At 31.7% G+C, this 24,214-nt stretch overlaps 2 protein-coding genes across 2 annotated transcripts; both read left to right on the top strand.

Annotated features, from left to right (window-relative positions):
• Window positions 1-2,972: 2,972 nt before the first annotated feature.
• LOC149560502 (cysteine-rich repeat secretory protein 55-like) lies at window positions 2,973-11,647 on the top strand. Its single transcript, XM_089827626.1, has 5 exons — window positions 2,973-3,272; window positions 3,527-3,676; window positions 3,766-3,816; window positions 11,220-11,324; window positions 11,387-11,647. The coding sequence occupies exons 1-5, from the start codon at window positions 2,973-2,975 to the stop codon at window positions 11,645-11,647; spliced, it is 867 nt and encodes a 288-aa protein (XP_089683752.1).
• Window positions 11,648-11,653: 6 nt separating this feature from the next.
• Window positions 11,654-19,506, top strand: LOC149560501 (cysteine-rich receptor-like protein kinase 4). The gene is made up of 5 exons (XM_089827625.1): window positions 11,654-11,681; window positions 11,777-11,976; window positions 18,684-18,951; window positions 19,064-19,191; window positions 19,270-19,506. The coding sequence occupies exons 1-5, from the start codon at window positions 11,654-11,656 to the stop codon at window positions 19,504-19,506; spliced, it is 861 nt and encodes a 286-aa protein (XP_089683751.1).
• Window positions 19,507-24,214: the final 4,708 nt, after the last annotated feature.

Below are 24,214 nucleotides of genomic sequence, written 5' to 3'. Positions count from 1 at the left end.
CCTTAGCAAAATGTAGGACATTGTTTAGTTTAAACATAAGGGCATTACTTGACTAGATAAACAATTTAACAACATTTATTCAAAATAATGAATTATGACTTTTCCATCCATTAAAAATCAATTGAACTTTTATGATGCCCCAAGTCATGTTTTTCTCATCTCCATTTAGCTTTGAAACAGGTGGAATTTCCCTTCATTTATTTTTTTTCGAATAAGTTTAGAAATGTGTTCTTATGGCAATCATAATTTTTTGTGATAAAACTAGTCCAATTTCTTACAAAATGGGTGTCCTGTGAGGTTACAATTATGAAATCTATGCTCGGGGATATTACAATTTGTGGTGATAAAACAATTCCAATTTCTTACAAAATGGGTGTCCTGTGAGGTTACAATTTAGTTCAATTTTCATATTTTATTTGGAAGAAATATAAAACAATAATAAATTTCAATTCAACAACAATTAAATTAATGCATGCAGTAAAATAGACCCAAAGTGCATTATAATGATTACCATCCTCTATTTAGTTAAATAAAAGTTCATTATTAATTTAGTTTAAATCAATAATTAAAATTATATTAGGATTAATAATTTTTTATATAATTTAAAATAAAGTATAATAGTTGAAATGATACAAAAGATATCTTAATTTTAGTACTTCATTTGAACTTTTAAATATAAACTTTATTTTGATATCAATTTTAATTATATTTTCTACATACAATAAATTAAATTAGATATTATTATCTTATTAATTAATTTGAATATTATAAATAAATATATATTAATTATATTTTATCATTTAAATTTAAATATAACTTTCTTACGTTCAACAGAATTGAACATATACAACGATAATTATTAACTTATTAATTTATTTATTTTTCTATAAAATTAAATTATTATTTAAAATTTAATTAAGAATATCAATTTTTCAGAATCTATTTTGATTTATCCTAATCTTTTCAATTTTCAGTTATATTAAAAATTTTAATCTACGTATCACGCTCTCACTCTATCCATTATTAGAATAACAGAGTAAAAGAGCTCAAGAAGAGAAGTGACAAGATTTGCGAACCCGCAAAATTTAGTCAAGCTCACTTCTACTTTATTCCAACCCACGTTTCCAGATTTAATTAACACTAGTCGAAAAGTCTTGATTTAGTCTACACTGTTTAGGGACTAATAATACAATTATATAAATAAACACTAGCACAACATACTATTTAAAATAGAATATAAAGAGACGATGACCGGGTTGCGCGCATAGTCCGTGTCAGAATAGGTCAACGACTCCTCATGGCATGTTAATCCCATCGAACCTACACTAATGAGGGCCTCATTTAATTTGTCATAGCCGAATGAACGTGAATTATATTTTGGTAAGTTTAGCTGTGACAATTTATGGATGTAAAGTTTGGTTTTTACTTCTATTTTCTTTGTGACAATTATATAAACCTCAAATGTATTGTAGTCGAATGGGCTCGTGGAATATCAAATGTTTTGTAGTTAACTGAGCTGTGACAATAAGGTGCATGTGAACAACTTTATTGTGACTATTAAAAGATAAATCAAAGGTCTTAGAACAACTTTGACTGTGGTATTTATATGAATTAATTATTTTTTGGACTGGATTGTGTGTATTTTTTAGTATCTACTTTCTTAATCATATCTTTTCATTATTTCTAATTCTACAATTTCTCATCTTTACAAATAGATTGTGGAAATCTAGTTATGTAAAGTTATATAAAGATTAAAAAATTATTATTCTAATCAATTTAATCTTGATAGTCTTGTGGTCAAATTTCTTTGAACAAATTGACTGCTTCAGCTCGAGTAGTACTCAGATGGGTGACCTCCCGGGATGGGTGACCTCCCCGGAAGTCCCGGTGGTTCACCTTTGTGACTTTAACCTAGGTCCAATGAGTGCTAAGCGTTCCATTTATTCTCATGAAAGATGAATTTGTGTTGAATCACTACTCATGAAATATAAGTCAATGAGTTTGACTCAAAAACTACAGAGCTAAATACTGATAGCAATATCACAACATAAGTCAAATTAGTGTATAAAAGACTTCAGATTTATAGTAAATGAAAGTCAAATATAGATGATTGAATCTAATTGTGGCATCCATATGAATGTCAAATTGGGCCGTCAACCCGCATAACAGTCATATTTATTGTATAAAAGACGTGAGATTTATTGTAAATGAAAGTCAAATATACATGATTGAATCTAATTGTGACATCCGTATGAATGTCAAACTGGGTCGTCAACCCGTACAACCGGAAACCCTGGAGAAGAATCTGATGCTTTCTTCGCCACCTTTCACGGCCCTCTTCGCAGCCTGCTGCAAATGTATTCATTGAATGCCACAGTGCCTTGAAAACACGAACAATAAAATGTGAATTTTCAATGTGAAGAACACGATGAAGTGCAAGTACTGGTTCTCTCTTATTCCTGATAGGGGATCACTTCTCTTTCCAGCCATTCCACTGTTTCTGTTGCTGTTTGTAACGAATCCTTCTTGTGATCTGAATATCAGGATTTAACTATGTGATTTTTGAGTCAAACTCGATGACCCATGTTTCATGAGTAGTGATTCAACATGAATCCATCTCTCATGAGAATAAATGGAACACTTAGCATTCATTGGATCTAGGTGATGCTCACAGGGGTGAAGCACCGGGACTTCCCAGGAGGTCACCCATCCCAGTACTACTCCAGTACTACTCCAGCCTGAGCGCGCTTAACTACGGAGTTTCCTCCATAGTTAAACCCAAAGCTTGCAAAAACATGGGTCATCGAGTTTGACTCAAAAATATTCATATCACAATTTGACTAGCTGTGGAAATTATCTCCTACTTATCGAATCCTCCTTGGGTCACGTGCAATTCCTACTTAGGGCACAACTGCGACAATTCCACAAATTTCACCGATGGAAGCACTTATTACACAAACTTGAATCTGGTTATGAACGATCTGATTATGAACGCACCTCAGAATTCAGGGTTTAATACATCTTCGCATGGTCTATCTCCGAACAAGGTCTACGGTCTGCTGCAGTGCGGTGGAGATAAATCTGAAGTGAAATGCTCAAACTGTGCGGTGGAAGCGAATAGCAGCATTCGAGAACGTTGCTCCAACTACACAAGAGAGCGCATATGGCTGGACGACTGTTTCATGCGTTATCACAACGCTAATTTCATCTCAACAATTGATGACGATGGAGCTACCATCGTTAATAGGAAGAGTATCAGCGGGGATGCTTTCGTATCCACAATCTCTACCAACGGCTTACACATCACATACTAAAGCTTGATTCCTAGTGCAAAAGTGTTAAATAGTCAAAGTTTGACTTATTTCTCCAGGCTTAATTTCTTCCTTAGTGTGTGATGTTTAAGGCTGGCCCAATCTCTAACCTTGTGTCCAATCTGTCAGACCAAGCTTACATCCCCGCAAACAAGGGATTTGCAGTTGGGTCGGCCAATTATAATGCTACTCTAATATTATACGGTTTAGTTCAGTTTTGGATAGATATATCAGTTCAAGATTGCAGAACATGCTTGACTGAAGCAAGAACAAATCTGAGCGTTCACTTTACTTCAAGGATAGGAGCCCAGGTTCAGTACGGAAGCTGTAAGCTCATCTATGACACCCACCTTTTCTGGGAAGTGGTAATTAGAGTACCATCTACATTTCTTGCAACTCAATGGAGCATCAACATACCAAGCACATTGAGCTGCACATGCATTTTATCCGTCAGCTGATTCAGGATGGTGTTATTGCATTGGAGTACATTCCAACTAACGCACAGGTTGCTGACATCTTCACTAAATTTTTTGCATTGCCACGCTATCTTTAGTTACGGTCTATGCTTGGGGTTACAGAAGTTGTCCTTGGGGAGACTGCTTGAGTCCTTCCTTCCTTCACTTCATGTTTTTTTCAGCATATTTTTGAACTCTTTTTGGGGGAGGGTTTTTCCCATGAGGTTTTCCCTCTTTCTCCATTTTCAAAGGTTGCATTTCTTTACATTGTTCATGGGTACCTTACATGGCCTTGTTGCCGGGACCCATTTTGCATTACATCTTAATTTTTGTAAGCTTAAGGCATTCCCCTAAGTTGCACTTAAGGTAGGGCGTTAGAGTAAATAATTATTTATTCTAAAAGAAAGGTAGCAAGAAATAATCATGTCTTTGATAAGAAACAATCATTCAACCCCAACTTGAAGCAACACCCTCTTTACCAGTTAGAGTAAGAAAACTTTACAAAATTTTCCCTCTTTCAAGAGGCCGAAGAAGTTTATGAAATATTGTTTATAGTGGATGCAATTTATGAGTATGCGCTTGGAATGCTATTCATGCTTAGATTACATGTAAAAAACTATTCCAGATTGTTCTCTCATGGAAGTCATCATATCTCTATGAGAGGCCTCTTACAAACCAAACCCATGTGATTAAATAGAAGTGAGAATTACATTATAATGAACTAATATTTACATGTTGCCATACTTTATTTAGCTAGTCCAGATCAACAAAACATCCATTGAGAGTTTGGGTTTAGGAAACACTTGATGGTGGACATCATAATTAGAGTGTCATTAGAAACCCTACGAATTAATGGGTTTGGAGGTCATGATGTTTCTTCTATGTCTTAGTAGCATCAGTTTCGTAAAGTTGAATTCTCTAAGCTTGGAGACTGGGCTCAGCTAGTTCCTCCTCATTTTATGTTACCAATTTCTTCCACTGCAATATTATCAAATAAAACTTGGGATTAAATTTCAAAGAAATGAAATTAAGCAATGCATATCACCTGCACAAGGAGGAAAGCCCTAATTCATTGCAAAGTTTCAATGATGGTAGTACTTGCATCTAACATGCCCTTCTTTAATGTGTTTTGTACAGAAGAATTTCTATTTTCTCCTTCCATTGCAAGATATAACTAAAATCCTATGTTGAATATTCTTTTCAAGAGATCACACAGAAAAGATGAGGATCTATCTTCTACTACATGTAGGCCAAAATGTGTTCCAACCAAGTAAAAAAGTATGCTAATGTGTTATTGAGCTATAGCAAGATGCTGCTCTTCTTGAGTAGTCTGCACCAATGGGAACAAGCCCACTATAGTAGCTATGTGTCATGTCTGCCACCACAGTAAGAAAAGTTCCTTCATTGGATTAGTGACTATGTGATGTAAACTCCTTCCCCTACTATTACAAGGACTAAGAGGCAAAAGAAATGAATCTAGATCATTAATTTTGATCTGGAAGGTTCACCCAAACAACTATTTAAGGAGGGTCTATGACCTAGGTTGCATGTGTGAGTGTGTACATGGATGAAGATATTTTACGCATGCAAACTTTTGGAGGTGAATCATAGTGTCAAAAATAAAAGAGACTAAGTAGTGTAGTGAACAGTTTCAAGTAGAGATAAAGAAGATCAATCACACTAAGGTGATACTATATTGCATAGAGGAGATTTGATATTAGTATTGTAAGTCCATACCAAAGGATATAGTACTAAACATCCTAGTAGGTGTTTCAAGGTTTAAATCTATTAATAGAGAAGCTTCAACAAGCTTTTGTAAATCTCCTAACATAGTAGTCACTTAATTGTTATGTAAAATCCTTTAATCAAGGTGGAACCTACTAGTTCTTTTAGCCTTTAATAGGTCAGACCTCTCATCGGGTATATCATCACAAGTGATAAAATATTATACTCTTAACAACAAAAAATTATTGCTACAATAGTAAAGATTTTGTGGGTGTCATCCACACCGCAATTTTACCTTCATCTTAGAGGGCTTCTGTTGAAGATATATTACATGAACAAATTTCTAATAAAAATGATGCAATAATAGTAGATATGTTAGAGAGGAATAACAATCTCAATGCATAATTCAGAGTATTGAAAAGAGAACATGAGATACAAATAGCAAGTCTATATGAGGCCACTAAACAAAAGAAAAATGTTGAGGAAGACAAAGCAAAGCCTGAAGAAGATATAGAAATGGTAGATGAAATAAAAGATAGATGGCTACAACACTTGATGAAAGAATCAATGAAGTACAAAAGCTGATTTTCTTGGCCTTCTTTGCATATATAGAAGAATGATTAAATATTTTAATCCATTTCTATTATTCTTCAAAAAGCTAAGCTTCTCAAATAATATAAATTTATTTTAATGATATATAAAAAGATATTAAAAATATAATTTAAAATATATATATACCATAACTATGCTTAATATAAATAGAATTTACAAGTAGTAGTCATAATATTTCTTTACCAATATTTTATCAATTTGAATCTCTCAATTTTAATTGGACAAAATGAACAATTTATTTTGATTAACTATACTAACCTTTTTTCATTCAAATATCAAATCAAATAAAAATAATCAATCAATAATATAATATACTAAGTGGTAAAAAACGAAACAAATAATTTAGAGAGAATTATTTTTAAAAATTTTATTTTATTTTCTTTTTCATTTCAATTTTCAATTTAAATTGTTAAAATTAATTTTAGAACAAAATTTATACTATAATTAATTCCTATACTATTATGACAAGAACATGCCACTACGTGGCACTTGTTAAAATAGTTGTACTTGTCTAAACAAAGTTTCAAAATAATTTGCAAAGTGCATCTAAGATGAAAAACTACAAGCAAAAAACTAGTCTTAAAACAAATTATATTCAGTAGAGTTTTGCGATTGGCCAACAAAAATAGCACTAAAGAAAATTCACTATTTTAAAAGTCTTATTGCATGAGAAACATGCTTGGGAAGATTAAGAGAGAAATAAAGAAAGATAGAATATACAAATCAACAGGTATATTAAGAGATAAATAAAGAATAATATTTTATATCAAACCATAAAATTAATCAAGAAAATTCAAAGGACATTTCAAAGGACATTTCAAATTGAATGGAAAGTTGAAGATGTTTGGTACTTTACAATATAAATAGAAATTTTTAGACTTCAAAGATATGGTAATAAACATACTTCTTTTAGATAGTTGCTTCAGATAATTGGCTTGGACCAGACATTTGATAAGCATGTATAAAGGAAAATAGATTTACAAGAGGTTGTGTTTTTTGACTTTGATTCCATATGTAACATATAGGTAGATTTCCAATTGAAAGATGTATATTTTATAAAATTTCATGTTTCATTGGATTCTCTATAGTGGATCTTGAGGACAACTTTTTTTGATGGACAACATGAACATAATAACATTTTTTTTAAAAGGTGGTTTATATAATGATTGACATGACTACTGAATATGTCAAGATATAAAAAGGTCATTTGTAAAATGTTAAAGCCATATCTACAAAAGATTACCATTGAGGCTATCAAGAATTTGAATCCTATTAAATTCAAAGGTTAAGAAAAAGATTTCTTCCTAGTGGAAAAGGCGGTGAAGATTCCCCATAAGGTGGATACTATTAATGTATTTATGGTGTTGTGATATGGAACCTAATTAGACTTTGAGGTTAATTTTTCCTCACTTTATTTGGTGTGTTTTCCTCCCCAAATTTTAGTACAAGGATTTTGGGATAGGCCTCCATGCTCTACGGGTCAAAGGGAAACACCCCTTGTGGCTCCTAGGGAAGCACCCTAAGTAGATTCAAGGTGCAGTGCCCTTTGTAGGGTCTTGGAGTCAACGGCCCCAAGCATGCTCCTTGATGCCAAAAATGAATTTACTCTTGTAAAGGGTGCTAGGAGTCTTTTTTTTTTTGGTCAACTTATTGTAGACTTAATTTTTTAAGTGACAGAAAACTTGTATAAAATAGCTTAGGGTTAGATATTTTATTATTATGATGATATTTTAGCTTCTTGTGGTAGTATTGAGTTGTAAGGGATGACAAATTGTAATTAGATTGTAATCACTAGATAATAATAGTATTGTATTCCTTGTTGGTGGACGTATCCTAGGGATTGGGTGAACCTCATTAAAAATTTGTGTCTTGTGTTCTCTTCTGTATGGTTTATTGCTTTCTGATATTGGTTATATATGCATGTAATTGAACTATTTTGGTCTTATTAATCCTAATGGATGGATGGGATCAAGAGGAATAATATGGAGGCTTATGCTAGTATTATGGATATAAACAAGAGCATCTTCTCATTTGCGCAAATTGTGAGAGCACATTACATCATAAAGGACATTTGAATTAATTTTTCACTCTTTTATATTGAAATGTACTTATTATTTTTAAATCAATATAATGGAGGATACTCCTTGGTAGAAGTTTTCTTAAAATGTGTATGTGTACACCTTTGTTCATGTATGTGTACACGTGTATGCATGTGCATGTGTGTGTGTGTGTATGCATGTCTGCATGTACCTATGTGAGTTCCACACACACACACATAGATATATGTAAGTTGAAACAAAATATTAAAATAATAAACCACATTAACCAAAAAAAACATAGAATTCTTAATAAGAAACTTACATCTAAACCTTTAAACCACAAGCATTATCATATATCATTTAAAATTTGTTGTATTTCCTCTAAAAGAAATGTGCAATAAGAGGTTCTTTTGTAATAAGACATGGTTTGGAAATCTAGTTGGGTATTAAGAAGCATGGCATTGGATAGTGATTGATAATCACTTAAGGTTTCCACTGATTGTTAGGGTAGGTTGGGTGTTAAGTTAGGAGGGTAGGGTTATCTAGCTCCTCTTTTTTTATTTCAAGCTTTAACCATCATTAACAAAATCTATGGTTAGGCGGGGAGGGCTTAACAAGAACCAAACTGGCGCCATTGAAGTCAATGAGAAGAATTTGAATGATAAAGATCATCATGCAAAAGAGTGGGACAAAAACACAGATAAGGACTCCCTCCTCAATAGGGTTATAGAGCTTGAAAGTAAGCTTTCTAGTAGAGTGGATGTTCTTCAACTCAAAATGCATAAGATTACTATAGCTAACTTAGAATTAGGGCATTTTCACTAAAACTATTTGTGGTATCCAGAGGGAGATAATGAAAAGAATGGTTTTGGGGGTGGTCACTAGTAAGAGTAGGCTGCAGAAGTCCAAGGATGCACACTCAACTAGGAAGGAGTAGGATCGGGAACAAGAGACTAGAGATGTCACAAATTGGTATAGGGAGCTAGCCTAGCTAACAAAAGAATGGAATGATATTAAAGCTTAGTTCTCTTTCCTATTTTAAACTTTTATTCACCACTTGTAGTGGTATGAAAACTTTTAATAGACCTAAGTTTAATATGATTTTTTTTATTTTGAACTTATGTAACTTTAAGACCTTTAAGTTTTTTGAAGTTAAGTACTTATGCCATTTTAAGACTTATTACTATTACATCACTATTATCTACAAATAGTTTATATTGAATCCTATATGTTGGGTTGATTTCTGTTGTTGCATGTTCTTTAGAAGGAATAGTTTGATGATGTCTTTGAAATTAGTTATTGTTTCTATCATAATGTGTATTAGTTGCTTTGGCTTTTGGTTTCTATTTTTTATTATTTGGGTGGAGTAACTGCTTTGCTAGTATTGGTTTATTGGCATGTTGCTTAGTTGTAATGGCCCTGGGCATGCCATTTTGTACTTGTAACTTTGCATTAAGGGCCATCTCCCTTCCTCCTTTAGCAAAAACCAAATCTAGGTCATTTTTTAGTTCAAACATAAGGATAATATTTGATCGAAATAACCAATGCAACAAAATGTATTTGGAATGAATGAATTGTGGCTTTTTCATCCATTGCAAATGGGTTAAACAAAAAGAATCTCTAAAGTCCTTTTTTCCCATCTTTGTTTAGTTGAAAAACAAGTGGAATTTCCCTCCATTTAGCTTTTGACAAATAGGTGAAAAATATGTTCTCATGATGATCACAATTTTTGGTGATAGATCTAGTCCAATTTCTTAGAAAATGTGTGCTCGATGAGATTACAATTTCTGCTAATGATTTCACACTAATTTCCATGTTTTATTTGAAAAATGTGTGATTGGGGTGATCATAATAATTGGTGATATATTTAGCCCAGTTTTCATATTTTATATTTTAAAAAATATGTGTTTGGGCTTCATTTCATTAAGCATTTGTTGATTGAGTTCAAAATTGGATAAAAAATTTAGTCATAAAACTTTTAATTCATCTATTTCCGTAATTCTCTATCTATCTTAAATAAAAATAATTGACACTTTAGTGGTGAAAAGAAATATAAATGATAATGAATTTCAGTTCAACAACAACTAGTACAAAAATAGACCCAAAGTCCAATTTGATGATTCCATTATCTATTTAGTTAAATATAAGTTTTTTTTTTAATTTAGTTTAAGTCAATGATTAATTTTTAAGAATTTAATAACTAATTATTTTTATATAGTTTATAGTGAAGCATAATGCTTGAAATGATACCAAAAGATATCAATTAATTTTAATAAATGATTTGATAAATATTTAAAAATAAAATTTTATATTATATTAATTCTCATCATATTTTATATATACAATTAATTAGATCTTATTATATTATTACTAAAATTTCACTTTGAAAATTAATTAAAATAAAAATAAGATAATTTTTTTTAATACTATGTGAATATATATTAATTATATTCAACTAATTAAATTAAAATCAAAATTTTTTATTTTCAAAATAAATGAACATATAAAATAATAATAATAGTAAATTATTTTTTGTTATTATAGTTTTTATCAACCAAAGGTGCCCAAACAAATCAATTTAAATTTAAAAAGCAAGTCACAATAGATGCAAACATCAAAACTAGTCAGCGAACATAATAATTATTATTATTATTATAAAATAGAACAAACTATAGTCATTCCAACCCACATAGCTTGAAAATAACAAAAAAATTGTTAAAAAATCACACTCCCTGATGGAAAAAATAAATTGACTTTAGAGCATTTTGGATGGAGATTAGCCTGTGTATGGGTCACACACTAAGAGAAAAATTAAGCTTGGGAAACAAAAGTTAACTTTGACTATTTAATACATTTGGTTTAGAAATTAAGGTTAGTGTGTGATGTTTAAGCCGTAGAAATTTTAGAAATTAAACTTAGTGTGTGATGTTTAAGCCTTTGATAAATAAGAGCTAAATGACTGGACGGTTAAGTCTTTGAAAACACGAACGAAAAAGTATCTATTTCGAATGCGAATTAAGGCAGCGATTGAGGAATACAATGAAGTGTAAGAACTGGTTCTCTTTAATTCCTTTCAGGAGATCGATTCTCTTTCTGTTGCTGTTTGTAATGAATTTTCCTTCGGCAACAAGTACCTACGTTCGTATGACACATCTGCGACAATTCCCCAAATTTCACTGATGGTAGCACTTACTCCACAAACTTGAATCTGGTTATGAACGATCTTTTTCTCAACGCGTCTCAGAGTTCAGGGCTTAATACATCTTCCCACGGTCGATCTCCGAACACACTCTATGGTCTTCTGCAGTGTGGTGGTGATATATCTGCACTGAAATGCTCAAACTGTGCGGTGGAAGCGAATATCAGCATTCAGCAACGTTGCTCCAACAACATAGGCGCACACATATGGCTGGATGACTGCTTCGTGCGCTACAACAACTCTAATTTCATTTCAATGCTCAATACCGAGGGAGCCGAGAAATCTTCAGGAATGATGGCGAACTAAGCGGGGATGCAGCCAGTAGTCTTCTGTCGAACCTGTCAGTTGAAGCTAACATCCCTGCAAACAAGGGTTTCGCAGTTGGGTCAGCCAATTATAATGCCTATTATATTGTTTGGTTTTTTTTTTCTGAAGGGTGGCCGGTTCGGTGTTGGAGAGATATATCAATACAAGATTGCAGAAGATGCTTGGAAAAAGGAATAGCAGCTATCAACATGGGACCCCAGGTTCTATACGGAAGCTGCAAGCCATTATATGACATGCACCTTGTCTGGGACTCTGCTCTGTCGTTCTCTTCGTCTCCCTCTACCTTAGGCGATCCATCTCTTAATAAGGTTAGTGGCACTTCTTGGATGACACGAAAAGGTATATTATCTTTTTAAGTTTTCATTGGTTTCTTTTATAACGTTTTGTTTCTTTTTCTTTGATTTAAGGGTTCATTTGTTTGTCAACATAGGAATAGAAAATTAGAATAGGAATGATAAAGAGCAATCCCATTCTTGTTTGGTTAATCTAGTATTTGATTGGGAATATGTTACTCTTTTGTTTGGTTATACAAAAATAGAATAGGAATAAGATGAAGTTTTGTATTTTTAAAAATAAATATAACAACAAAAATATTTCAAAAAATTTTTTTTGAGAAATTGAAAAAAAAAAATAATATAAATTTTATTTTTTTTAAATAAAAAAAAATTGGATTTAAAAAAAATAAAATTTAAAAATCAGATTGGGAATAGGAATGACCCATTCCAATAACAACTATTTTTTGGAATGGACATATGCTCATTTTAGAGGCAAAATTGGAATATGTTTGCCTATTCCCTATTTAGATTTGAGGTACCAAATGGAAAAAAGATTTCCTATTCCTATTCCAGCAAACAAACGGGCCCTAAGAGTCTACAACTTTAACTCTTAATAATTAAAATTTTAACATATTATTTCAACTTATAATAATAAGCCATACCAATCTCTTAAACCAAATCTTGATTTAAAGCTATTGCAACCCTCTTTTTTCATTTGGGATTGTAGACATTTCTTGCATGTCATGGTTAAAAGTAGAAAGGAATATAGCATGCATTGAAATACAGTCAATTGATCTCCTTGTCATTATTGAATTTGAAGCTTTGTAGACCTCTGGCTCTAATCATTCAGCAATCAAATTGTTCTTTACGGGAAAGTCTTCACTAGTGTTACCCATAATTCTGGATGGTATTGGATCCATAATTCCTTCATTAGTTCTTTGTTTGATTGTACCAGGTCGTGGTTGTTTATCATACTCTATTTGGGGTCCATGGAATGGAATTTGGAGTATCCTATAGACATCCTCTAGAGTAATAGTCATCTCTCCTTGTGAAAAATAAAATGTGTTCATCTCTGAGTGGAAATGATCTACCAATGTTGTTAGTAATTTGTGATTCACCTGTAGATCAGAGATATCACAAAGATGAGAGAGACCTAGAATATTAATGTGTGTCACCTTTGCTGCATCTAACTACCTAATAAGTTCCCTGATGTCGGGATAATGTGATCAAAATCCTATATCTAGAAATTCAACCTACGAGCAAGAAAACAACATAACACAGTTAGTATTCAATCTAAACATAAACATGTTAATACTGCTGAAATTAGAAAATCCTGAAAAACATTCTTTCAACTACCAATGATGATGCAAAACAAGACAAAAAATGTTATATTCTACATTTACTGATCCTAATTTGTTCACAAGCTCATGCAAGATTTTTAAATCTCGTGCACATCAAGTATTTCCTTGCACGAGGAAACTCTATCTATCGCACGAGTAAACACTCTTGCATGAGAAAAACTCAAATGCACGTGACAATGCCACCACATTCGGGGTTTCCTATGCAAGAGATGGGTATCTCCCAATGAAGAAAACCTATGCTCCATGTGAGAAAGTGCCCTAGTAGCATTTCTTCATGCGAGCTATCTTAGAGGCTCATGGAAGAAATCAAGTCCTTGTGCAAGAACCCTGCAAACAAAATTTTTAAACAAACCTAAAATGCATACAATTCTATAAAATAAAATGAAATTTGAAATGATTATAGGGTCTACTTATTTCTTACTAAAGGTCTGTAATCCACTAGTTGACTATGTCTTTTCAATTGCTCAAATCGGTGGGAGTGCACGGGGACCACCATTTTTGCCCCAGAGCTCTTTCTTCACAAAAGACAAACACAAAAATGATTTGAAAATGACCCTTTGGACCCTTATATAGGTTTTGATCTATTTTTTCAAAGTGCTCCAATGGACATGAAATTCATCCCTTGGCTATTTGGAGTGCTCTAAACTCATTATTAGGATCAAAATCAAAATCTGACACACTTAAACATCTAAAACCCAGATTATAAAATTTTGGGACCAACATGATTGAACGCTTGCGCAATCCATCTTTTTGATACGTTTTAAATCTTTTCACATCATCAATTCAACATTTCTCCAACATTTTCAAAATTTAAAGAAAAATTCAATTATAGTCAATTTTGGTCAAACTTGGTCAACCTGACCTTCGAATCTCTCTGAATCAATTCCAAATATTCTTCATACTCTTTTGAATCTCCTTAATTTAGTATCTTTCAATCTACTACTTTGCATCAGTATTATCCTATGTCATCTTTTGATCTCACTCCCTAGGGGGCAGGATGATTACATCATGTCATCTTTCAAAAGTGGCTTCAACGTAGTCTGAACATAATGTCCAAATTGCTAGTGGCATCTCATCACTCAGGCAATGTTTGTTCCCTCTATCTGGCATCATATGTTATCTTACTTATTGATTAATTGATCAAACTCATGACAATTCTAGTCACAACTCAATGGACAAGTATCTGGGTTGTTCTATCTGGACTCCTGAGGATTAAACACCTCATTCTATGGATAATTCTACATCTCATGATTAGTTTTTTTTTTTTTTATGGACTAGTATTCAAGGGTTCCATTTAGCTTTGAAACAAATGGGGTTAAACATTAAAATATTTTGTATGTTTTATATGTATACAAAAGGGATTGTTTAGATAGTAGGGGGTAACTTTCGACTGGTCTCCAACCCTCTATACTATGGGGTCAGCACCCTTCTTTCATTTGTTATATAAATACATTAAAAATAGATGGAATTTCCCTCCATTTAAATTTTTTTAAATAGGTTTAGAAATGTGTTCTTATGGCGATCAAAAGCTTTTGTGGCAAAACTAGCCCAATTTCGTACAAAATCTTCTTACAAAATGTGTGTCTGATGAAGTCACAATTTAGTCCAATTTTTAAATTTTATTTGGAAGAAATATTAACAATAATAAATTTCAATTCAATAAAAATTAAATTACTGCCTATAGTAAAATAGGACCAAAGTCCATATGATGATTACCATCCTCTACTTAGTTTTTGAAATAAAAGTAGCCAAAACAAGGGCGCTAGCCCATTATAGATAAGTTGGACAACCCCCTCCTTCCCCCTCTCTCGTCATCCTCTAACTCTATTTTCATTTTCTCCATATTGTTTCCTTTTCCCCCCCTAGGGAAGGGATTAACTAGGGACCCACTCAGAGAGGGCTAAGGGGTGGGGGCTCTAGGGCGAGTAATCCTAAGGGGGGCCATTTGGGACCTAGGGTTTAGGTGAACAGGAATATCAACTTCCACAATCCTAGGGGGGACCAAGGCAAGGTGAAATTAGTATAGCCTAAAAATAAGATCCTAATGCAAAATAGTAAAATTAACCCCCCTTCTCATTTTATCTCTCACATCCACAATAGAATCTTCAAGATCATGCAACAGAAAGAAGGGAATTGAGATAAAATCATGGTGTCTAAAATGATTAAGAAGAGGAAAATGGTAGTAGTAGCAAACTCCATACCTTCCTTCTAGGGCTAGATATTTCATCACAATTAGACAAACATCATTCCATAGGTCAAGCAGCTTCTCCCTCATAAACCCCCTGTTGTGTTGAACTGGTTCCTCACCATCCTTGAAGAATCATTGCAAACTGGTTTCATCAGTTACCCATGTCATCTTCTGCTATTTCTCCCCTCATTGCCATGCTATAAGTTCTTTATTGATTTAGTTTAAATCAATAAAAAAAAAATAGGATTAATAATTTTTATATAATTTATAATAAAGTATAATACTTGAAATGATACAAAATACATGGTTAATTTTAGTATATCATTTGAACATTTAAATATAAACTTTATTTTGATATCATTTTTAATTATATATTGTACATAAAATAAAATAAATAAGATATTATTATGTTATTAATTAATTTTAGTACTATATAGATATATATTAATTCAATATTTTATCATTTAAAATTAAATATAATTTTTTTACAAGAGAAATGAACATATACAACAATAATTATTAATTAATTATTATTATTATATTTTTTATTAAACAAAATTGTCATTTTAACTACTTAAAGCTTAATTAAGAATATTACTTTCTCAAATTCCATTTTGATTTATCTTAATGTTTTTGGTTTTCAATTGTGTCAAATTTCGTATCATAATCTCTAATCCATCTTTAGAATAATAGAGTAAAATAACTCAAGAAAAAAATAACAAGACTTGGGAACAAGCAAAGATAGTGAAGCTTGCTTCATTATTATTAATTAGTATTATGAATGAAATTTTAGTACTTTTTTTAATATTAATTTAATGTTTTGATTTTTTCTAATGTTTATACTTCAAATCTTAATTTCTAAAATCAAGAAAAGTATTAAACTTTAATTTCATTGGCTCATATACTTTGACTTTGACTCTTATAGGAGCATATTGAACCACTACGTTGTATTTAAGGATTGAAATATATATAAAAGATGAAACCATAAAACATATGTTAGCTATAATAGTTATATATGATAAGTTAAGTGTTTAATTATAAATAATTTATATTAGAATTTATTTTTTCCAAATAATTAAAGATATATGTAATTTGAATGATAATTTAAACAAAATAAAATGAGAAATAATATTGCATTTATATATAAATTAATTATTTTAATTAATTTTTTTAATATTAAAAACTTAGTATAAGTGATGGCAACTCACTATTCTCTAACTATTAATTTTTATAAATTAAACTATTAAAACTTAAAAAATACAAGCCACTATTATTATAATTAAATAGAGAAAACTATAGTCATTCCAACCCACGTTTCTAGATTTAATAAACAGTAGTGGAAAAGTTTGATTAAGTCTACAATGTTTAGGGATCAATAATACAATTATACAGATAAACACTAGCATAACATACTACTTAAAATATAAAGAGATGGTGAGTGGGTTACACCCATATTCTACGCAGATTAGGTCAAATAATCCTCATGACATGTTAATCTCATCGAACCTATACCAATGATTGTTTGAGAGTTGCACCTAAATAATCGATTATTATTAAACTGAGAGGCTTTCTACAGTGGCAGCAATCTTCAATGGAAACATTTTTCATTTTAAAAAAAAATTGACATTCATTTACATGTCAAAAAAACAAAATAGAAATAGACTAAATTTAATTATAATTAAAATCATGAAATTTGTAGAGAGGAAATGGAAGTAAGAATGAGGTAGATCAAGAGTCTCGAATCGTTTCCTCACGCCTCTTACGCTCACATAAATATGCGATGATGAAAATTATGGGATTATGAAAATAGATGCCTCAAAAAAGATATCTCTGGACTTATTTTATATATATAATATATATAAGCTAGTATTTTGACAAGTTCAGCTGTGACAATTTATAGATGTAAAGTTTGGTTTTTACTTCTTTTTCTTTTTCACTTTTATCTTTGTGATGAATGTAATAGTGACAGCTTGACTGCCCTCATTTTTTTTAAACAAAACAACAAATCATTAGATAGTCACAATCTTATCAATGTTAAACAAAACAACACAAATTTCTTGTGACAATTATATAAAGGTCAAATGTATTGTAGTCGAATGGGCTTGTGTGGATATCAAATGTATTGTACCCAACTGAGCCGTTACAATTAAGGGCATGTCAAAAACTTTATTGTATTCAGCAAATTTATTGAAAGATACATTAAAGGTCTTCGAACAAATTTGACTACGGCAGTTATATGAATAGATTTTTTTTTGGATTCCGTTGTGTATTTTTAAGCATGTACTTTCCCAATGATACAACAAGATCTATCAACTTTTTATTATTTCTAATTTTACATTTTCTCATCTTTACAAATATTTACAAATAGATTGTGGAAATCTGATTATGTTAAGTTATATAAAGATAAAAAAAATTATTAATGTAAACAATTTATTCTTAATAGTCTTGTGGTCAAATTTCTTTGAACAAATTGACCAGCTCAAGCTGGGGTAGTACTCTGATGGGTGACCTCTGGGAAGTCTGGATGGTTCACCTTTGTAACTTTCACCTAGATCAAGTGAGTACTATCGTTCCATTTATTCTCGTGAGAGATGGACATTACTCAAGTTTCAGTATAGAAGCTGTAAGCTCATCTATGACACCCACCTTTTCTGAAATATTCTTCAGTCTCCCTCTCCCTCTCCCTCTCCCTCTCCCTCCCCCCTTAGGGATCCTCTTCTCCCCCACTGGATCCTTCTCTTAATAACGTTAATGGCACCACTTCTACCCCATCAAAAGGTATAAATCAAAATTATATTATCTTCTTTACTTTTTCATAGTCACAATGTGGGCTTATAATGTTTTGCTTAATTTCAATTTGATTCAATAATTGAATAATATTCAGCCAACAGCCTGTAATACAACTGTAATTTGTTGATATGTCATCTTGAAGATTTCGAACTTCAGTTTAATCGAGCTTAATATATAACTTTTATGGGTTGCTGGTTGTTGGAGTTGTTGGTTTTCTATTCTAACACAGTTTTTTTCTAAAAACCTCTAATTCAAGGCATTTGGGATTTCGGATCCCTGTAAAAAACTTATTTTAACCTTTATTGAAAATACATAACTTCAGCTAATAACAATAATTAATTTCTAATTAGATCCACTACGTATAGAACTCGATGCTCTCCAGACATTTTGGTATGCTGCAGTTACAAGTGGTAAGGAATACAGCGTCCGTTGAAATGCAACCAAATGATCCTCTTTCCATTTTTGTTACTTCTGAAGCTTCTAGACCTCCGGTTCTAACCAGTCACTGTGTTCAAGTGTTCTTTACAGGAAGGTCTTCACTAATATTACCCATAGTTCTGGGTGGTGTTGGAGCCATAATTATGGCATTAGTTTTTTGCCTGATTTTATTGAGAAAAAGGATTACGTCTGTCGTTTCATGGACGGCAGGAACTACTACTAACAATCACGGTACTCCTCGGAAATCCAATTTTTTTTATTGAATTTTTCCTTTCTTCTGATTTTTGTGTGACGGTTTTCAAATGTTTAATCATTTTTCTCTTAATGTTTTTTAATACTGCAGCGAGGAACGACCTATTTTTGCAAGAGCATCATCAGTTCGTCTTCACCTTAAAAATGATAGAAGAAGCTACAGAAATTTTTCATGAGAGGAAAAAGCTTGGAGAGGGAGGTTTCGGCGTGGTCTACAAGGTCGATCAATAGTTTAATCTCTGTCTAAGCTAATGTCTTATAAGATGGGGAGCTCTAAATCTGTTTTCTATGCTTCAGGGATTAACTAGAGATGGAAATGAGATAGCTGTCAAAAGACTTTTAGCCAGATCGGCACAAGGGGAGAAAGAATTTATGAATGAAGTGAAACTGGTGGCCAATGTTCGACATAAAAACCTTGCAAAGCTTTTAGGATGTTGTGCCCAGGGAGATGAAAAGCTGCTTGTATATGAGTATTTTCCTAACAAAAGCTTGGATACATTTCTCTTTGCTATGTTTTTTTTAAAAGAAAAATAAGCTGTGACAATGTTATTAATATCTAAGTGTTCTATTTATTCTTCCACTTGTCTCTTCAAGTATAAATGAAACCACGATTACTAAACTGAAGTCAAGATGACCCAAACAAATACAACTTCAGATTCTATGTGTTTTTAATAAAATGAATGGGTTCACGAATTGGTCCGAGCACTGAAACAAAGTACTAAGGTTAAGGCTATCAATGGACAAGAAGACAGGAAGGCAGAATGAACAGCTAAAAATCAGGATTTAGCCTTTGTGCTACTTAGAAAATAAGTGATTCTTAGTATAAAATTATTAAATAATCAAAGTTGAATTATATTCTTTTAAGCTTAATTTTTTATTTTAGTCTTTAATGTTTAGCTGTTAGTCTAATTTTTTTAAAATTTTGTTAATTTTACTATCCATTTTATTGCTATATATGAAATTAGTTAGTTTTCACAAGATTGTCTCAATTACAAGATTGTAGACAATAATTTGAAACCAAATTTTTTTAATATAATTTATTCATATAATAAATAAAACTACTCTTAAGAATAATAACAGAACAATAAGAGTAATAGATAAATAAAATATTAAATTGATTTAGTATAACTATTATATATTAATTTATAAAATAATAATATTAAGACAATGTAAAAATAGTGAAGCAAAAATAACTCAATTAATATGATTTAATCTATATGAGCTTGACCATCCAAAATATTGCAATATGATGATTAAAAATTAAATCTACATTTATTTATAGGCTCTTGAGGTGGCTTAAAATTTAATTTTACAAAATGAATGCTAGAAATGTCTTATGAGTTTGCCTAGGAAAATGGTTGTTGAGTCAACCAAAGAAAAACATGACAAATTAAAAAATATTAGTCTAATATACAATGTAACATGATTAGTTCCCACATACCGAGGAGATTTGAGAGAGATAGGATAGCAACAACAATATGCCCAAAGCTCTTATTTGATTCACACACGAGACATACACAACTACTACTAATTTCCATTATGATCGTGCTTGAAGACAAATAGAAACTAACTAAGAAGCCAACTCTTATGAGTTAATACCTTGGTCAACATATCTAGAGAATTCTTGCTATGATGTACCTTTCCTAACTCCAACTATTCATTCTCTTAAATTAAGTTAATGGAATGATGCAAAAGCTAGATGTGTTTGTTCTTAGAGTTCAAGATTGATTTCTTTGGGAGATGAATCACATTCTAGATGTCACTATAGAACCTTATATGCTCTTTTATTTTAGCCTAATTCATCCATAAACATTTATGATGAAATCAATCCTTTACTAGCCTTTGTAGTAGCAACATATTTTCTTTTTGTGGTTGAAAATGATAAAATGATTTGCAATCTTAGAATTCATCTAACCATTATGCCACCCATAGTAAAAACATATACTATAACACTCCTACAACTATCAATATCTCTGTCTAAATCTGAAGAAAAACACAACAAGAATATCTACAACTAGGTGCATGCACAATAGGTATTGCGTGTAGAAAAGTCAAGCTAGCAATCAAGTTTTAAATTCTTAAGTGAAAAAAGAGCCATAGATAATATTTTGATATGAATTACATCAAAAATTCAATTAAAAAATTAGTACTTTACATTTCCATATGAAGCCAAATATGATATAGATATAAATGAAATAAAAGCAGAAAAATATATAAAATGTCTTATAAGTTAAGAAGATTAAATTTACACTGTTGAATAAATTTAGTAGTAATGATACAATAGTAACCCCTCAAGAAACCTTATTTCTTTTACATGGTGACCAATTCTCATCTATACATTCATTTTCATTTGAAAATTGTGGAAATATATTTTTTTATGTCAGTTTGGTAAATATCCTTTCTTCCAAAAGTTGCTCCAAAAAAATCATCAATACATGGTAGAAGGTACCTAATTTATATATATATCTCACTAGGCCCATATAATCTAATCATATTCATGCTTGAGATGTTTATCACTTTTTCTAATGATTACATCATGTCTTTGACTTCTTATACACCAATAATTCAATAGCAACATGAGCTAATATCCAACAATAAATTTTGTGTAAGATATACCTTTTTTCTATGTTCTTTGCTTTAACAATAGGCTCCTATGTTTTTTTTAATGAATGAAATAGGTTTTGAAATGACTGAAAACCTTTTACACAAAATGATGCCATCAATTAAGCACAAGGAACCCATTAGCCAATTGAAAGATAAAAAAATCAACAAATACAAATAACAAAGAAATAGATAACAATGGTATGGCATGTTTGAGGATCCCAATTTTAAATCTCCACTCCCACCTCCTGAGGATCTTATTTGGGTGGGTTATCAAGATGATGAGTTTTGCATCTTGGTTTCAAAACCTATCCTAGACTATTTGATTTCCTAGATGCAATTGATTGTGATAGGTAAATTCCCAAGTTAATCATTGAATATTTAAGTTATTTGTAGCTTTGTTAAAATGAAATGGCATCTTGGAGGCCATGTGGAGATTCCAACTCTTCCTAGGGGTTTCCTATCATTTAAGTTTCCAATAAACCTAATTTTGGCTATGTTCTATTTGGTCATTTGTGGATATCTGGAAAGATGGCTCTTACCTATTGGAAATTGTCTCCCTACTGGAATTTCGATGACTCCTCCTTTTTTTTAGTGTGGGTTAAATTCTTGGGTCTTCCCCTAGAGTTTTAGAAATTGGAAGTTTTTAAAAGATCGGTGTGATGTGTTTGGCACCTCCTTCATATTGACTTGAGTACAAGTACTAAATCTAGAATCCTATATGCTAGAGTTTGTGTTGACATAAGAAGATTCGAGAGCTTCCTTTTAGTGATTTTGATTAACTCAAAGCAATCTATTTTTAAGAGGGAAGAAGAATTTGAATCTCTCTCCTTTTCTTTATTTATTTATAATAAAAATAGGTGACTAGGCTAAAAACTACTCTAAGAAGAAGAGGAGAGAGGCTCCTTTGATGGTTTCTAAGCCCTTGTCAAGGTTTCCTCCTTTTGTCCCTATTTCGAAATTGGTTTGCATAGAGTAGGTGTCTCCTAAGAAAAAAGAGGCTCTCCACTCTTTAGTTGGAGCCGAGTAGAAGAGTGGAGTTAAGGTAGTTTTCCATCCCCCCTATTCCTTTTTTGTCTATTGGTGGGTACTCTTTGGGACCCCCTCAAGCTGAGATGGAGTCCTCAATGTCTCAGTTGGTTTTTGGCTCTTTGGCTCAACAATTTAAAGATGTCATTGACCCTTTGGTTGTGGATTCAATGGTCTTATTGTCTTCCAAATGAATTGATGATCCTAAAGAAAAGGAAGTTGATGAGGCTTTGATGGAAGAGATCAAGGATGGCTAGTTCAGGCGACATATGAATTCTAATTGACATAGCTATCTTCAAGTTGCATTGCTAGGTTTGGTTGCTTTAGCTCAAGGGGGAATGATAGTGTCAACTAATTTTCCTAGATCAAGGGTGATTGAGAGAAAAAAATTCTAATTATTTGGGGCTATCTATTTCAATTGTTCCAAAAACTCAATTTTAGTCTGTTGTTGAGAACAGCTTGGAGTTGGAGGATGGTGCTCAAAACCAATGGATATAACTCAATAGAATGAAGAAGAAGTTCTTAGCTACGAGTCCCTGTTTAAATATTTTTTCTAAGTGTAAGTATAAATTGGACATGTGTGGTAAAAAGTAAGGATGGGGTAGGAAGAATAATAAAGAAAAATGATAAATAGCTAGTATAGATGACATTACATATAGAAAGATATTGAACATCTAAGAGAGTTATAACTAATTCTAATTGAAGATCATATCTTGGAATATTAGAGGACTGAATGCTCCTCATAAGCAAGACATTTTCCAAAATGTTGATCAAAATCATAAACTAGATGTTATTTTGGTTCATGAAAATAAGATGACGAGAGACAAAGTGGAAATGTTGTCTTTTTTACAAGAATGGAAAAATGTTAAGCTATATTTCTTAGGGAGCTTTAGGGTGTGTTGATTTCTCTTGGAATGAGGCTATTTTTCAAGGTGAGTTGATTCTATATGAGAACAACATTTTTGGATCCAATTCCACCATGTTAGAGCTAAATTTTCATGGCTCCTTTCCAATGTTTATTCTCAAAATTCAAATTTTGGTAGAATGGATTTTGGGAAAGAATAACATCATGTAGGCTTTCTTGTGTTTTAGTTTGTTGGCTAGTTATGAAGTTTTAATACTCCTCTTAGGTATATTGAGAAAATTGGTGGTATATCTGCATAGAATCACTTAGAAGGTAGATTGAATTTGATATTGTTTATAGATTCCCAAGCTCTATTGGATTTAGAGCTCTAGGATTTGAATTTTACTTTCTTGAACATAGATCTAGTTATCAGTTAATCCAAGTAAATTTAAATAGAGCGATTATTTATATTGATTGGATCAATTTGTTCTCGTGCTCTATAGTTATTTTAGGTCTAAAGTTTGTTTTGATCATTTCCAAATTTCTTTGTTTGCTTCCTTGGTAGCCATCAAAAGATATTGCCCATTGAAATTTGAGAAAATATGGTGTGAACACCCTGATATAAGACTTGATATTTAGTAGTGGTGGGATGTCTAGATTGATGGTACAACTTTGACAAAGGAGATAATAGTAGCATGAGTCCCAAGTAGTAGTAGCAGGACAAATTCTGAAGTGGAATGAATGAATGAATTGTTAGAAACAATAGTC

This window comes from Cupressus sempervirens, chromosome 4 (assembly GCF_028749045.1).
Source record: "Cupressus sempervirens isolate cs-2001-9-10 chromosome 4, ASM2874904v1, whole genome shotgun sequence".
Classification (NCBI taxonomy): Eukaryota; Viridiplantae; Streptophyta; class Pinopsida; order Cupressales; family Cupressaceae; genus Cupressus; species Cupressus sempervirens.
The sequence above is the reverse complement of the archived record's forward strand: the minus strand, read 5'-3'. Positions and strand labels throughout refer to the sequence as shown.

Bases quoted from the DNA above. Each gene is read 5' to 3' on its own strand.
- LOC149560501 (XM_089827625.1), top strand. From the start codon at position 11,654: ATGCAGCCAGTAGTCTTCTGTCGAACCT. The intron at 11,977-18,683 runs GTTAGTGGCACT...GGTATGCTGCAG, and splicing joins GCGATCCATCTCTTAATAAG to TTACAAGTGGTAAGGAATAC. The intron at 18,952-19,063 runs GTACTCCTCGGA...TTAATACTGCAG, and splicing joins AACTACTACTAACAATCACG to CGAGGAACGACCTATTTTTG.
- LOC149560502 (XM_089827626.1), top strand. From the start codon at position 2,973: ATGAACGATCTGATTATGAACGCACCTCAGAATTCAGGGTTTAATACA. The intron at 3,273-3,526 runs GTATCCACAATC...GGTTTAGTTCAG, and splicing joins GTATCAGCGGGGATGCTTTC to TTTTGGATAGATATATCAGT. The intron at 3,817-11,219 runs GTTGCTGACATC...AATTCCTTTCAG, and splicing joins ACATTCCAACTAACGCACAG to GAGATCGATTCTCTTTCTGT.